Source organism: Scardinius erythrophthalmus, assembly GCF_964197995.2.
Source record: "Scardinius erythrophthalmus genome assembly, chromosome: 24".
In the NCBI taxonomy this organism is placed as follows: Eukaryota; Metazoa; Chordata; class Actinopteri; order Cypriniformes; family Leuciscidae; genus Scardinius; species Scardinius erythrophthalmus.
This window is the reverse complement of record NC_138244.1, coordinates 6582609-6600141: the sequence shown is the minus strand read 5'-3', so window position 1 is coordinate 6600141 and position 17533 is coordinate 6582609. Positions and strand designations below refer to the sequence as shown.

Sequence of the window (17533 nt, the reverse complement as noted above, 5' to 3'; positions counted from 1 at the left end):
AGATGCCTGTGTGTTTTGTACCCAAATGTCACCATTCAAACAAAATGGGCTGTTCTTTCTTCAGATTCCCGTCTGATGTAATCGAAAGCAGCGAGAGTTGTAGTCCACAAAGTGCTCTCACACAAAGTCTAATCGTATCAAACTTCTACCCGCTAAATTGTAGCATTCTTCACACGAAAAATTATATTAAAAATTCACAGACAACATATGTTCACATTCATGGCAAAATTCAAACGGGACCAGAAAATAATTATTTTCTCACATTCACTTGCATTGACGATTTTTTAACCTAGAGGTCCAGCGGGGTTAGCGAAGGGGGCGGGACTTACCATCTCTAGATCAGTGGGCGAGCCCATAAACAGAGGGGCGTTTTCCACCGTGTTACCTGATTTGCCCACGTCACAGAGAGGGTAGGGTTTAGGGGTGGGGTCGGGTGAAGGGCATTATTTTCATTGCATGATTTATAAACACCTACTAGTTTGAAAACACCCACAAATTTAGAAACGCCCACTTTTGTTCCGCAGAGACCCCATCCTCAGACATTGGGCGAAGCTGACATGAATATTCACGAGTTTCGTGTTAAAGCGCCACTTAAAATATTAGTGCACGCTCCTCGGATCACAGAAACTGTTTTCGGTAACGTAATTGTGTTTCAGCGTCGAATGAAGTTTTGCTTCTTTTCTAATAACTGTTTATGTATGCTCAATAGTGTCGTAAATGTAATGATTACAGCCACTGATTTGTCAGTGGCCTCGTTAGTAAATGCGCCAAAAGCCATAGAGGTTTAGTTATACTTCTGTTTTGATTTGATCTTTTAAATTTTAATTTGATCATTTTCTTGAATGTATCTGTGGTGGCATAATACAGTTTCAGTGGTGATTATTTTGTCATTCCCCATTTCTCATTTGGTAGCCGGAGTAACTTCAACCAGACATTAGTATTAAATCACAATGAGAAATGTTTGTCTTTGACATGCATGAATTAATAAATTAACTTTTTCTGCAAAACACACAATTCTCTATATGGCTGGAAACATGGGGATTTGATGAAATTAGCAACCCTGTCCCTGCAGCACCTTCACAAGCTTACCACAACTAAAATGTTAAAATTCAATTACAAGTGGTTAAACTGAAAATATTAGTGCACGCTCCTCAAATCGCATTCGCAACTGTTTAATGGATTATCTCGAAATGGTAATAAAAGTGTCAATGTTAAGCATAAACTGCAACCGTTTACCTGTTTAAAACAATGCATAGTTTGTGTTATATGATAAATTGTCTCTTCTGTTTTGCCTGATTGATTACAGGCATTCAGATAAATAAATAAGGGCAGAGCAAACATGAGCAAATAACCTATGCTATTACTACAATATTACTTGGCTAATACACTAAAGTGTGTTAAGTTTTAACACTAAGAGTGTTAAAGTTGAAAACCATACAGAACCAACAGGACACATCTTTTTAAAACACTTTTTTTTTTTATCCGATTCAAATTATTTTCAATTTCAAAACCGCAAAAACACAGAACAGAACAGAACAGTTTTTATGTGTGACCTGATCCATTTAAATGATTATATCTTGGGGGGAAATTATATAAAAAGAAAAAAATCCAAACCTATTTTTCACTTTGGTACAAAAAACTCAAATGATCTTGCAGGTCACTCACATATATTTTTCCAAACTGGTGTTGATTTGAACAAATTAAATGGATTAAACCTTAAGGAAACAAGTAACGGAAAAACAGTAAATGAAACTGTAACAGTTCCTTTGTCTTCTGACGGCACAGGAAGTAGAAACACTGACGTCTTCAGATTCCCAGAGTCTCTTTGGTCACCTGACATCCGAGCAGGACATTACCCACACACACACACTGAGACAGATCGCCCACTGAAACACACACACACACTCAAATCATCAGTGTGTGTCAAAGAACTGAAGATATTTGCTCAAGCGTGTCTTGATGAACGCTGACTGAGTGAATGTGGTCTGGAATGGAGATCTCACCTTTCTGAGAGCCGATCCATGACGCTGCCTTCATGGCCACAAACTGCCACTCGTCCCGCTGGTCTATTTTACAGCCGTATAACCAGATCAGAGCCAGGAGAGTGGCCCATACTGACCCCTCCACCTGTGCACAAACCATCATACACTGCATTTGTTACTGGACACAATCACCGCTGTCTTATTATTCATCACATCTCTCACCTGTGCTGGCTTCTGATTGGTCAGCTCATCCTCCGTCTTCCCAAACGCATCAGCCAGTGTGGCGTCCAGATCCCAGCAGCCTGACGCCTTTTGGAGAGAAACCAGCTGGAGTAACGGATCTGCAGTTGAACACACATATAGAGAAAGAGAAGTTATATGTGCATTCAGTAACAAGTCCTTTTGGGGATCAGGTTCTACTATATTAATATAATAAATATAAAAATTATACAAATATTTATATTTAACACACACACACACACGTTCTTACCCAAGTTGTGAGACCAACGTCGCTTACCTAAAAGACAAACTCATCTCAAGATGCATATACTGAATATATACTGTTATGTGACATTATAATTTTATACATGTTCTGAAATGTAATTGCTGCTCGGCATGAAAGTGTGTAGCCACAATGCTAACATACTGTGGGTGGTTTCTTACCAGCTCCCAGACGAACACCCTACATCTGATGTCTTAGAAAATAACAGCACACCTCACCTCAACAAGCCACATGAGTTTAAGGGATGTGCTCATGTCTGTAGCACAAATGGTTCGACACGAGCATTCTGTGCTCTTGCTGAGTGTGGTTTGGTTCTGTAAGTAGCAGCTGGACTGCGCTTCAATCTCGTTCTTCTATTCACTGTCTCTCATTAGGTATTTTTTTTTATAAATAAACACATTAAATGTACAGTCTTGATAATATGAAGAAGTAAATTACTCAAATAAAATAATTACATGAACAATTAAATAAAGCAATAATTAAATGTACAAATGTCACAAAACTAATACTACATTGGGGTGCCATTTACCCAGCCGTGACGTAGACTTGACCCGTGACTTTGCGTCTACAGGAAGAGAAACCAAAGGTCAGAAAAGATTCAGATCTGGAGAAACAGCCAAGAACAGACACATCCAAAAGAACTAACAAACAAGAAAAGCTTTGCAATAGGGATGGACTGATATGGTCATTTTTGACTGAAATGTTTTTTAGTATAACACCGTGTCCTAACTACACGCGCCGCGACGCACGATAAAAGGTATCTTTTCCATGTTAATCAGAGTCGGCGACACGCGACGATTCTAATTTAGAAACGGTTTCTATTTTTCTGCGAAGTCACGCTGGAACAACAAACACAAAGTGTGGCGATGATAATCTCAGGTACTGTTTATATGCTTTATTTAATGTTAAAAGCGTGAAATGTGACTTTGAATATCATTTAGTGCTCCAGCTTTGTAGCTGTAAAGGCAACAATGGATATAATTCACCTCAGATCTTGAAATTAAACAAATGCAGGGCTCCAGACTAACGTTTTGCCTTGGTTGCACTGGTGCGCCTAACTTTTTTATTTAGGTGCACCAGCACAAAATTTGGGTGCACCCAAATTTTTCCTCGGATGTATCACCTTTAACGCCACAATTTTAAGGTCACCTTTTTATCACGCTCTATACACATTCATATATATTATGTAAATGAATTTAAACAAGAAGGTGTAGGTAAAAACTTTTATTTATTTTTTGAAGCACAATTATTAACGGTATTCCTACTCTTACCGATACTGCTTATCGATACAGTACTTTAACTGTATTCTTATGGTTCTTTTTGTTTTATATATAATAAACAAAGATAAACAATTGATAAACAATTAAACAAAGATACACTTTATATAGGCCTACAAAGTGCTTTAATTTCAGGAAGGCCTACTACTGTTCAGGCATGGTCTAAAAAGAAATCTAATAAAGTAATAAAATGTAAAATAACACTGTAAAATTTATCATAAATAGATTAATGCTTATCAAAGCTGAAGTTATTCTTTCGAGAGCTGTGAGTGATTTTTCTCTTGTTGTTTGATTTGCAGTAATGGCGCAATCGTCAGCATGTTTATTAGACTGCGGCCCCTTTAAGACCGGGTGCAGATCTAATAGGCTACTGATGCACCATATTCTCCCAACTATTTCCATAACTACGTCCATTTAAGACATAAACTGTTTTTAGTGAATCTCAAAGCCGGTGATTTTGACACGCTTTTGTGTACAATTGATCGTTTAGACGCGCACAATCTGCACATGAAACCGAAAGTATAATTTGCTTGTCTCGGACTGTTTCGGAGCGCGCGCCGCCATGCGAACAACATCTCTTGCGCAGATTTTTGTGTTTTTAATAGCTCTTTCAATTATTAAACGCGTCCCGCAATTTAGCAACAGTAGCTAGACTGCATTTACAACAATCACCGATCGTGCTGATTCTGATTCTGAGTTTTAGGGAGAAATGACAGCGTAATGCTGCGAAGGGAAGAAGTTGCGCGTAGATAGTTTTTAATGGTTTTACCTCAATATATTATTTTTTATAATCTTTGGAAGCCGAAATTTAAAATAAAATCAGACTAATATAACAGACCTTAAGTGTAACCAGGCTACGTTTGAATGTTTAATTCTGTCCTCCGTCGTCACTCATTAAGCAGGGCTGTCGTGTTGTGCGAGCTGTGGCATCGCGTGAGAGAAGAGTGTGAGTTCCGTCAAAGGAGAACAAACGCCAACAAACGTTCGTGCAGAGGCAGCGGATGCGAGGACGTTAGGTGCACCGGTGCGACCTAGGAAAAATGTTAGTCGCACACTTACAAAATTTGGTCGCACTCTAGAGCCCTGAAATGGAAACATGACCGTTAAAACAGTGAACAAACAAGTGTATTATTTGACAAAGATTGATTTAGTAACTCAGTAGCCTATGTATTTTTTAAATGGTGTAATATTTGTGAATTTGATTATGTAGCTACTTATCTATTTTCTTGCAAGTGCCGTAAAGAGATTACTCTCTAGTGCTGTGCACTTGCCGCGAGACTCCGCCCACAGGCTGTTCTGATTGGCTGTGATTTTTGATTGACGTTGTGGCGTCTCACAGTCGCGTCGCGTCTAGTGTGGACAGACACAGTGCCTGTCACTGGAATCTTATCGCGTCGCGTGTACCGTATTTTCCGCACTATAAGGCGCACTTAAAAGCCTTTAATTTTTTCAAAAAACGACAGTGCGCCTTATAATCCGGAGCGCCTTATATATGGATCTGGCGCCTTATGTTAACGTCTGTTAAACAACCGCTGACTTAAACCTTGTTTATACTTTCGCCTGACACCTCCGCTGACTGCGCGCGCAACTCCCCAAACAGACGAGGCATTTATACTTGACGCAACTGTTTTGTTTTAGACTGAGCACCAGACCATATAACTGATTTAGACGCGCAAACTGGGTGCCGGTGTGATGAGATGTACTACTAATATCCGTCTGCGCGGGCAGATTCGGCTCAAAGTCATGCATCTTCGGATTCAGAGGCGCGCGCGCTGTTAAGCCGAATCTGCCTGAGCAGACGGATATTATTTTTCGTCCGCGCTCATGCGGACGCGTCGAGTATAAACAAGGTATCTTGGTTTACATTTGGACTTTGGATGTGATCTTAGGCTTGAAAAGGTTGGTGACCACTGCATAACGCAAACCCAGTCAAACGTTTGACTGCAGTATCTTCTATTCTATGCGCCTTATAATCCGGTGCGCCCTATATATGAAAACAGTTCTAAAATAGGCCATTCATTGAAGGTGCGCCTTATAATCCGGTGCGCCTTATAGTGCGGAAAATACGGTAGTTAGGACACGGTGTAATCCTAAAGGCCGAGGCCAGTATTTGTTTTTCAAATGTCAATGAATCCATAAAAAAAAGCTGTTTTCACCATTCCGTCATTTCCAGTCAATGTTACAGAATGGACGCAAGTAGAAAGTTGTGACTGTTTTAGTAAACAACACAAATACATTCTCACAGGCACAAAGAGACTGAAGAGAATCACTTACCACATCCTCCCTAAAACAGAAGAAGAAAAAAAAAAACATTTTACATACATTGCAAACTGAGAATTGATATGAAAAGCCTTTAAAATCCTTGCTGTCATTCAAACACAACAAAACACTGATCCATACACATTCAGAGCACAAAAACACATGATATATGATTGATCTTACCCCGGAAGGCTCCTCATCGCTTTCCTAAAAAAACACATTTATTTCACATCTTAAAGGCAACATGGAACTTTCTAAATACATTTCCAAAACTTAATTTGACATATTAATAAGGAGGAAACATCACATGTACTGTAGTAAATAGTCAACAGGCAGTAAAAATGATTCATACTCACACAATCAGAGCTCCATCGCCCACCGCCTCTTAACCTTGGTCTGTCTGGAAAATGTAGAAACCCTAAAACAGAAATGGATTGCGATTATCATATGATATGTATAAGGGAACATTGGCTTTGAATTTATAATATGAACAGACACAGACATCCTCACAAGATCACAATCGTCGCACTAACCGTGTGTCTGCACTCTTCTCTGCAGCAGGGGTCCTTTCACAGTCTGTCTGCTGTCTTTATTAACAGCAATGAAGGCTGTATGAACACTGCTCACTCCTGCCTGAACACTGAGCTCCATTATCTTTCTCCTGACGCTCTTCAGCCTCGCACTACTAGCCCTTTCTTTCTGCTCCAGAAAACGGATCCGGGTCCGAGCCGCCAGCCGATGGACGGCCAACCTGCAAAAACATGGAGGAAATTTGTTGGATTTGAAAAGCAAACAGTGAATGTCAGTCCAGTTCAATGTGTTTCTATGTATGTTTGTGTGTGTTACCCAGTTTCCTCAGTTGGTTTGAGGCAGAAGTGGAGCTGGTTTGTTACTCGTTGATCTTTAAGCTTGTATTTGACTGTCACCATTCCCTCAAAACCTCCTGAACTCTATGAGACAGTAAAAGATGACAGAATAAGGATTAATAGCAAATAAAAAGCTAAAATATATGAGCTATAAGGAGTTTTCTGGCCTCTTTTTCTAAGCATTTAAATTTTAGGTAGTTAAACCTTTTAGGCTTCAGAAAAGGGTCACAAAAGCACCATAAACACATCACGGTTGAAATGACTCGTGAACTTTATTATATGTCTCCTCTAGGGTTGGGTATTGTTTGAACTATAACGAATCCGATTCTCGAATATCGATTTTCCTATTTTCGATTCCAAAAAGGTAAAAAAACAAACAAACTTGGATGTCATGCACATTAATTGTAAGTCTTATTGTAAAACATTTAATTGTAGCTGAATACCATGAACAAAAATTAACATGCTAACACTAACACACAAGGAACTATTGCCTATGGTTTAAAAATATCACTGCAAAAACAACTGGCCTAACTAATATACATTTCAAAGAATTTTAAAGACAAGTAAACACTCAGTAATTAAAAAAGCACAAATAAACAAATTAGCAATCACACAAATTAACAATTGAACCAAGATATGACTGAAAAAAAACAACAAGTGTTTTAAGATGTTCAGGTATTAAGGTACACAAAGTAATCAAATGTAAAATAACACTGCTTTTTATAAATAAAATATACATTACAAATATAATAACAAAAGTTATTCAGTCAAGAACAGTGAGTGAATTTTCTCTTTGTCTTTTGTTGTTTGATTATAATTTTAGGCTGCTGTCACCTTAAAAGCTGGACAAATCCAATATATTGATACACATGTTTAACCAACTGCATTTACAAGGATATTTTTGAGTATTTTGTGCCAATTTGTCCATTCAAATTCAAAAAGATGTGGAAGAGAACTCATGCAACATTCAGTAAGAGAGGCGGCTTCTGCGCGCACACTTTGAATAAACAGTGCACGGGTCTTCTTGCACTTCAATCACATTAAAATGCACACAGAGGAACCGTTTCTTATCGAATCACCGGTTCTTGTAAATTTAAAAACCGGTTCTCGATACCCATCCCTAGTCTCCTCAAGTCAAAAAATACCATTGTGTGTGAAAAAGAAAAACATTTAAGTTCTTATTCTTGTTAGTCCGCCACAACGGCAATTAATCAATAAAAAAAATAAGCATATGATTAATTCAGAAATTACTCTAATTCATGCATTATAAATAATACATGAAAAATACATGCTATATCATCTCACCTCTCCTTTAAGTTGGGCGTAAATGAGTGCCCTTTGACCCTGGAAGAGCACTTTGATGGGTTGAGACAGTTTTTCAACCCTAATGCCATCTGGAAGGCTCCAGTTCACAGAGATATTAAACACAGGGGGCTGCAGCGCAAACCTGAGGGACTGCATCACCTGAGATAGTTTAAGAGAAAGAGAAACCATTGAGACATTTGACTAGGAAACATTTGTGCCTGTGAAATCCAGTGGAGAGCTTTACTTTGGGCTGCATGCGGTCGGTGCCTGTGATGAACTGAGCGTGACCAGATCCTTCCCTGGCCATTCCTGTGATGAGGGCGGTACTTGCACCCTCACCAATCCCGAATGAAAAACACCTGATACACAATAAACTCTGTTACTGTAAGTGATGAAGAGATGAATGATGGGAAGATCAAACCCAGCAGACCTTTACCTGTGAGAGTGAACATGATGTTTCACCAGGTCCAGCACCTCTTTAGTGTTTCTCACCTCTCCATCAGTGAAGATGAACAGCTGAAGAGAGAACAATTAACATCAGACATGGGAAATCCTTTGGCAGCACCTTTGGACAAAATTTGAAAATCAGACAAAATGTTAACCAATATCTTTCAATGGCAGCTCATCGGGGGAGGTAAGGAAGGCACAGCGCAATTAAAATTGAGGAGAAAAATCAAACAAAATAATGTTAATAAAATTCCCAGTAATTCATTTCATGACTTCAGAATGTGTATTTCACCATTGTACTCCATGAAATACTACAGACGTCAGAACCCCAAGTGGCAACGCAGCTCATCCGTGTAAACGTGCCGAATGTGTAATGTATATGTGTAATGTCATTTTCCTAATTTTTCAGTCTAAAAGTGACCAAACAACTGTGCCTCCCCTAATTTAAAACCCATGAACCATATAACTTGTGTACAAGAGTAACTGCAGCATTTCCACCTACTGTCAGAGAGTGAACTAGCCTGTTCATTACAATTATACTGTATATACTGTCCCATATTACAGAATACCAGAATGTCCAGAGACCAAAAGGGATCAAATTAGATCTAAACATACATTTGCAAAATTATTCAACACCCAAAAGTCAAATTTTGTAGCGAATCCTTTACCGTTTATAACCTTAAATAAATGTTGACTAAGTTCTTACAAGCTTCTGACACTCTCTATTGGGATTCCTTGTGTGCAAAAGCTTCTAGTTCACTGATATTCTTTGTTTCCATGCAACCACTTTCTTAAAATCTCACCAAAGATTTAAGGAAATTTATATCTGGAGCAGGCCACTCAAGAAATGTTGAGTGCACTGAAATGTTTTTCCTCAAATCATCAGGCCATCTAGCAAGTCTTTAGCACTAAATTGATGGTTTTTCTCAGCTGCTCTGATCAAAAATCGTATTCCCCTTGATGAAATTGTGCCCTGGAAGTTTTGCTATGGTACCATACATTTTAGGCCGATAGCCTTGTATAGGCAAGGCTTTGAGATGTAATGCGGTTGCGGTTCAGGCGACCTGAGTTCGAGTCCCAGCTCAGGGACCTTTCGTGATTTAAAAAAAGTTAAACAGCAAAACAGTAAAAATAGATGTTCCAACTTTACAGCAAAAAATAAATGTTTTACAGCCTGGTACAAAAAGTGGGTTTGGTCTATATAGCTAATTTTGCCTTTCATGACACCTGTGAGTGGGATGAATTTTATAACTTATCCGTTTAAATAATATTAAGCCTTAAAGTTCTGCATAATTAAGGGCGTGGCCACTTGAGTGACAGGTGGATTGCTGCTGTCACTACTAGCCGTTTGTCAGCTGTCTGTTAGCCGTCACGTCACCTCAGCTAATCCCGCCTCTTTGCCCATTTTCAATTTATCACAAAACCATAAAAAATAATGTGTGGTGACACGCTGCTAAGATGGCGACGGCCAGCTCCGCCCACTTTGGGCTTCAAAAATGCTCTTCAGAAACCTACGGGTGACATCACAGACACTACGTCCATATTTTTTTAGTCTACAAGTAAAATGTGTATGATGTAGTATTTCAGTTGATTTACTCTTGCCAAGCTCTGATTTCAGCGAGACACATGAAGAAGCAACAACATCGTGGCTATTTGACTTTCATTTCATTCATAGAGTTAACATTCACTTCACACACTCATTAGTGTGTAGTGCATGTGTCGCAACTTTAAACACAATTGCGTTTTAACCAGGGCTCCGAACCGGTTCAATGAAAAAAAAAAAAAAAACGTAAACGAACGAAATTTTGACAGGAACATAACCAGAAACGGAAACTAAGTCAAATGTAATATTCTGAACAGAAACGCAAATTTGAACGCAGAAACGGAGAACGCAGAAATCAGAAACGCATTTTGTGCGTTTTGAAACCAGCGAAAATTGCAGGATGGTAGAACATGGATTCACATAATGTCACATCACGTACTTGAAGCGCTTCTCTGAACGGAGAAAACAATAAAACAAAATATATAAAACATAATAGGCCTATATACGATAAATAATTACAGATTAAGGAAAATTTTTGTTTCAGGTCATTGTGACGGGCTCCAAAGTGGATTCGTGCCGAATGAGAGAGGTAGGCTTCAGTTTCACTTTAAATTAATTCGTTGTGGCTTGACGTTTATATAGCCTGAATACTGTTACCTTTAGAGAATTTGTTATGGAGTGAGGGGAACTAAAATAGCCTATAGTTTTATAGTGTTTGTAAACATTTACCGGTATTTTATATGATTATATAACCTTTTTTTTTTAACCATGCAACAAACATTTTAAAAGTGTTTCCTTTCGTTGAATACATTTGGACAACATCTTGTTGTAAAATGTAATGATGTATTGGCTATGACTAGATGGCAAATGCAAGACTCTCTTCATGTTTTTGAGTAAAGAAAACAGCAAAAAAAAAACAAATTAAATTAAATTAAATAAATAACGTTATTAACCGGGTTTTTTGTACTAATCAAACCAGTTTCGGAACGGATAATACAGAAGGAACACATGAATAGAAATGTTAAAATACGGATTCTGCTTGGAGTAAACCGATGTAAATATTTTTTGCCCTGGTTTTAACACAATTTTTACCCTAGTCCAGTGGTTCTCAAACATTTTTGGTCGCGACACCCTTTAAACCTTTAAAAAAAAAAATCTCTCGGAACGATTTTTTACATTGAAAAACGTGCAATGAAAAACAGGAATAGTTTCAATATGTCATGTCATTGAATCATAACAGTAAGAGAGAATAATAGACCAGAACTTGAACTTTTAATTTAAATAACCAACAACATTTAAATAGTTAAGTGATGCTTTGGATGGACACTATATAAAAGCGGCAATATATAGCAGCTTTGGAGAGTGCCTCATCAGCTCAGCTTCTTGTTGGTCTTCTCACTGGAACACGCACAGCAGCGGAGTGGCGCGTTCACAATAGCAGCTTGTGATTCGGTCCGCTGAAGAGGTGTTTTTCTATGGCGAGCAACTTCTATGTTGGGCTTGTTCCAACGGTCTGAAGAAGAACGATTCAGTGTAACTGCCATTCGTTGCCGCTTTATAGAGCTGGTAAGTCCCGCCCCCTTCGCTAACACCGCTGGACCTCAAAGTTGAAAAACCGTCAATGCAAGTGAATGGGAGAAAATAATTATTTTCTGGTCCCGTTTGAATTGTGCCATGAATGTGAACATATGTTGTCTGTGAATTTTTTATATAACTTTCCGTGTAAAGAATGATACAATTTAGCGGGTAGAAGTTTGATACGGTTAGACTTTGTGTGAGAGCACTTTGTGGACTACAACTCTCGACGCGTTTGAAACGTCAACACCACTAGCACACGGACTAGCTCACGGATCCCGCTAAACATGGCTGTGTCTTTGGTGCACTTCACCGCCTTCTTTCAGGGAGAGGACAAAATCGTTGAAGTTGGTGAAAACCACGGGTAAGTCAACTTTATGGGGTGACGTCACATAGGCGACATGTAGTCTTTCTCGTTATGTCTCTTCCACAACTGCTAGCTGAAGAATCATGCCATATACTGTCAAACTCGTAACATGAAAAGTTATAAAAAAAATTCACAGACAACATATGTTCACATTCATGGCACAATTCAAACGGGACCAGAAAATAATTATTTTCTCCCATTCACTTGCATTGACGGTTTTTCAACTTTGAGGTCCAGCGGGGTTTTACGGAAGGGGCGGGACTTACCAGCTCTATAAAGGCAGAGCGATAACCGCTTTCACGCACTTGAAACGCCGTAGTAACGTAGCAGCTGTTTGTTTTGTTTTTTTCTGCTGATCTCCCGCGCACCCCCTGCAGTAACCTTGGGCCCCCCTGGCCTACTTTGAGAACCACTGCCCTAGTCAGTGACTTAAAAACAGCAATGTTTTTGCAAAATACAGTTTGAATAATTATGAAATCGAAAAAATCCTATAGTTCAAAAATATTACATTGTAGTTTAGTGTTATGTATACCTATTTAAAAAGAAAAAACTCTGGATCTTAAGGAAAGCTTACATTTGTAAATTGTCTCTGTGGGGTTAAATAAATTGCAAGTCTCCATGACAGATTTCATTTAAATATGGTAAATTTAAATAATTAAAAATTACTGCACTTCCTTTATCTGTCACTCTACACCTTTTTAACGCACACAATGAAGCATTGATGTTTAGGGAGAATACAAATGTGTGCTGTATCACTTTAAAAGCCATAAATGTACATACAGTGATGTAATTAATTAATTCATTCATGCATGTTGAGGTGTTGTCGTACCTGTCTGGGGTGGTTGGGCTTACAGGGCTGACTGTAGATGTATTTTAGAGGCTGTAAAAGCTCTGTGCCGCCCATGTCTGCTTGCATTCTCTTCACACTCCTCAGAGCCTCATCCATTGTGTCCTGACTGTACTCGACACTCTCACTGCAGTGAAACACACAAACATCTCCTCATCTCCTCTGACAGATTTAAAAATGTAATATCTGAATATCTATGAATGAAGATCTAGTTACTAGACAGAGAAGGCCTCAAAACGAGAGCCAAATCCAAAGATATTGAAGTAGCATCCCATGGGCAGACTCTTCAACAGTAACAGCAGAGTGTCCTATAGTAGAGAGACATGGAAAGGTATAGTGCGTCTCATCTGAATATGTGTCAACAGACCCAAATGCACATTTAAATCTTACCTTTGCGCTTTCTATGCGCGTCTGTGCCCCTTTCCCATGATGCATCTCTTCACCCATACTGCCTGATCTGTCCATCACGAAAATAAACTCTCCTTGTGTTGTCAGTGATGACGTCACTTCCTCTGGGAATTCTGGGTACAAACTTATCATGACCACTGGGTCCCTCATCAGAGAGCCTGAAATAGAGAGAGAGAGTCAGTGAAACGTTGATCACTCAATCCCATAATGCCAGTGATCTGCAGGTCCGACCTGATGGGGCAGTGGCCACTCCTGCCTCCACTATAGCAGAGGGCTGATGGGTATCCTGATAGTACAGAAACAGCTCAACGTCCTTATCAAACATGTGACCAGGACTCAGATTCACCTACACACATAAAAACACATGCATAACACTGCTGTGCTCACACATCCAGATAAACACATGAAGACACACACAGTACCGTAGCCTGAGTGTGATCCGAGCGGAGGAACACTAGAGGATCCAGAGTGCAGTTGGACTCTAGTTTGGAGATGGGCTTTGGAGAGCTCACATGGACACTGAGAGTCAGCGTGTAAGGAGCAGCTCCACATCCTGATGAAATCTCTGAGACTATACCAGCTCCTGAACCTGACACACACACACACACACACACAGATAGTGTGTTAGAATCAGCTTCTCTCTGCTAATAAAGTGTGTGTAGCAGCTGCTGTACCTGCTGGTGTGTATCGGGGGTTGAGTACAGCCGGCAGACAGAAGCGCAGCGAGTGGTCGGCCTGCACATCGAGCTCGGTGACGTAGATGATGGTGACGGCAGCGTTCTGACCCGGCGACAGACACCCGACACTCAGTCCGAACACATCAGGACTCTCTGCGCTCTCTTCCAGCAGAAACGCCTGCTGACCCGAACTCACAGCGTCATCATACTGATCCCTCGCCTACAAGACACAGTTATATTACGTAGTGCACAGTAAAAATATAAGCAAATCAGCATCCTGTTGGTTTGTATTTGGACTCACGGTTTCTCTGTCTTGCACCTCTGCCACAATCTCCTGCTCTCCGATCTTGGCACTGAAGTGGCAGACAGCAGCATCAGCGGGCAGAGGGAACACGAACAAGGCCTCCAGGGGGCGCTCTTCCTCATTCACATACAGCAGAGTGGAGGAGACTGTGGAGACATGATCCTGAACACGAACCTCCACTGAGATGCTCTTCAGAGGCACTGAGTCACACAAACCAACAGAACATCACAAATACACATTATATATAGGTCTCTGAGAGATAAATAAAGGGTTGAATAGAGAATTTAACATGTGACAACAGGCCCTAGTTAGCTACCATTTTGAAAATGTGACAACTCGTCCCAGTTGACCGTTAAAAAAAAAATGTTTTCATCCTTTGAGAACAATCTGTCGGTTAAAATCTACATTCATCCAATATTATAGTAATGGCTAACTGTTACTTAAATAAAATCCTCGTGACAAACGTCCCTGTGTGGAAAACCACCTCAGCTGTCGAACATATTAAAAACTAAAGTTTAAATTCAGGTAACGTTACCAGTAAACAGGTGAATTCATACCTGGCTCATTTTTCTGAGTCACAAGACCGCAGTTCACCATTTTGACACTCCTTTCAACGAAATGACGATTATCCGTTAAACGAAGGAGAAACTCAAACACCGAAACTAACGTTACCTTTAAATGTGCCTCAAATCTTCAAAGATTTAACGTTACTCATTTAATGAGTAAATCTGTGGTTCTGAACGTTTCTAAAGCGGCCAAACGTTTGGGGAAGGTGAATCGATTTCACCGAGTAACCGCTGCTTTACTCATGAATATTAATTAGGCGACGTCGTTGGTAGGCAGAAGTGACATCACGTGCCCGTTTAACTCTCGGGTCATTTTGACCCGAAACTCATTTTTATTTTATCTTTAAAATTAGTTCATCTAAATTAGAAATTCTTGAAGTTGAAATTCACAAAAGAAAATGGATTCGAGGAGTTTCTGGTCTTCTTTTTTCAATTTTTTCAAATAAAAATCAGTCACAATACAGACCACACAGATATGAAATGGTTAGACTTGAACACATTTACAGTGCAGAACAACATCCCCTAACCCCCACATAAATGCAAAATAAATGGTGAAGTTATAACAGCATTTTTTTATTATGAATTAAAGTCAGCATTTTCAAATAAATATTATTGAAGGTTGTACTTGTTTTTATTTTTTTTCCACTGCTGTCCACCTTACTAACTTGAATTATTACAATATCTGACACTTCATTCTAAACAGAAAAACCTAAAAATTCCTCAAAATTAAAACTAAAAATGCTAAAACTTAAAAAAAAATATTTTATAATGTCTAAATATATACCTGAAGAAATACTGAAGAGAAAAACTGAAGTAACTGACTTTAGGCCCCAAAGGAACAATTCATTATTTGCTCCATATAGACACTATAAGGCCATCTACTGGCAAGAGTCATGAAATATCATGTTATTTTTTTTTATTATTTTCCTGTAAGAGGTCGGCAGAGATGAGGTAAGATATTTTGAGCTGATATAACAGGGGAATGCATGTATTGGGGACTTAATTTTGTATTTATGTTGAAAGAATGTGAAGAATTTGCTTAAATTCTATTATTTATTGATAAAATCTAGTAATTTTAAGGTAAACAAAATATCTCCAAAGAAATTGGTTTTAAAAATGAAAAATAATATCAAAATGAAATGATAAGCTTTCTGGACAAGCAGAAGATGAGGGTTAAACTGAGTCATAAGTCTGGCTATAAACACAAATATTATTTAGGTTATATTCAAAAACTCCTCCCCCTCAAACTTCTGAGCCAAGTGGAATTTCCAAATGATAAATTCCAGGCAACTTCAATACGGGTGATCCATCAGTTATTTGTACTTTACAAACAGAATTTGTCCTTTATAAACTTTTTTTAATTGTAACTCTTTCATTTTTCATAATTTTAAGGGTGTTGAAATTTTATATACACATACTTTTGGTTATAGAATGCAATTTGTGACTATTTGTCTTAACCAATTTGTGTTTAAACATAAGCACTCCAACATTAGTCTGCTGCTGTGTGAAAGTATCCTCAGTGATTGAGGTCCGGTCCAACGGCTTTAGTAAATCACTGACAGACAATGTCCATTTAAATGATTATATATTGGAAACATAATTATATTATTAAAAACCTGAGGCTTTATGTTTTATTATAAAACTCAAAATGTGTTTCTAAGGTCAAAGTGACTCAAAAATATAGCACAGGTCACATGGTCACAGTTTGTTTATTAAGCGTGCAGGGCAACCACCCAGTAGAGCATTACAGTAATCTAGCTTTGAGCTCATGAACGCATGAACTAACTTTTCTGCATTTGTCCTTGAGAGCTTGTCGTAATTTAGATATATTTTTAAGATGGAAAAACGCTGTAAGCATAGGTGAGCCATACCTGGCTAATTCATCTCAGACACGAGATCAAGCTCTTTTAGAGGAAATTACATTTTACTGTGAGGGTTTGTGCTGCTGACCTATTTACAGTCGCTGTATAAAGTTACATAAGCAATACAGTGACAAACTAATGACAATTAATAAACTATGGGGATGACATCAAATGTATTAGAATTACATCGCAATTGTAAAATTTACTTGCACAGTAAGATTGATAGTCAAGATGGAGTCAAAAAACCCTCTGGATCCGAACAAAGTCCCTTTGGTTTTACTCAATAGTAGGTTTTATGATTGATCTCAGTCAGTCGAATGATTTTAATCTGTTTATTAAAAATAATCATTAAAGCTCTTTCAGTGGAGGTAATTTTGTCAATAACTTTTGTCAAAGTGTATACAAGGCAACAACACTAGGCTAAATAAATTGACCGGCCTGTAAAAGCAAATCTGAATTTAAAAAGGGTCTGAAATTAATAATTACAATTAGTCTGTTATCAGATGCTTTGATCCAAAGCTAGAGGTGAAAATGCAGGTGTTTTAATAGAATTTATTTACAGGAAGTGCCTTGTGGCTTTGTACCTTATTGTGAAGAAACCACCAAACGCTGCTCTCTCACGAACCTGAACATGATATCAAATTTGTACTGAATAAGTTGTGAAATGAAATGTATGTTGAAATGAAGGGACTTCAAGTGTGGAATTCAAACATAGTAAAGTAAGGTATTATATGGCTTCAATGTAC

At 38.6% G+C, this 17533-nt stretch overlaps 1 protein-coding gene across 1 annotated transcript; it reads right to left on the bottom strand.

Annotated features, from left to right (window-relative positions):
• Positions 1 to 1158: 1158 nt before the first annotated feature.
• Positions 1159 to 15184, bottom strand: LOC308684699 (von Willebrand factor A domain-containing protein 5A-like). The gene is made up of 20 exons (XM_081355953.1): positions 14917 to 15184; positions 14357 to 14559; positions 14053 to 14275; positions 13801 to 13967; positions 13610 to 13724; positions 13361 to 13536; positions 13187 to 13278; positions 12953 to 13097; positions 8628 to 8707; positions 8436 to 8550; positions 8192 to 8350; positions 6867 to 6970; positions 6554 to 6771; positions 6377 to 6438; positions 6204 to 6227; positions 3014 to 3049; positions 2473 to 2499; positions 2205 to 2323; positions 2004 to 2127; positions 1159 to 1886 (listed from the first exon to the last, which is right to left on the bottom strand). Exons 1-18 carry the CDS (start codon positions 14954 to 14956, stop codon positions 2225 to 2227), a joined length of 2085 nt encoding a protein of 694 aa, XP_081212079.1. The 5' UTR covers positions 14957 to 15184; the 3' UTR covers positions 1159 to 1886; positions 2004 to 2127; positions 2205 to 2224.
• Positions 15185 to 17533: the final 2349 nt, after the last annotated feature.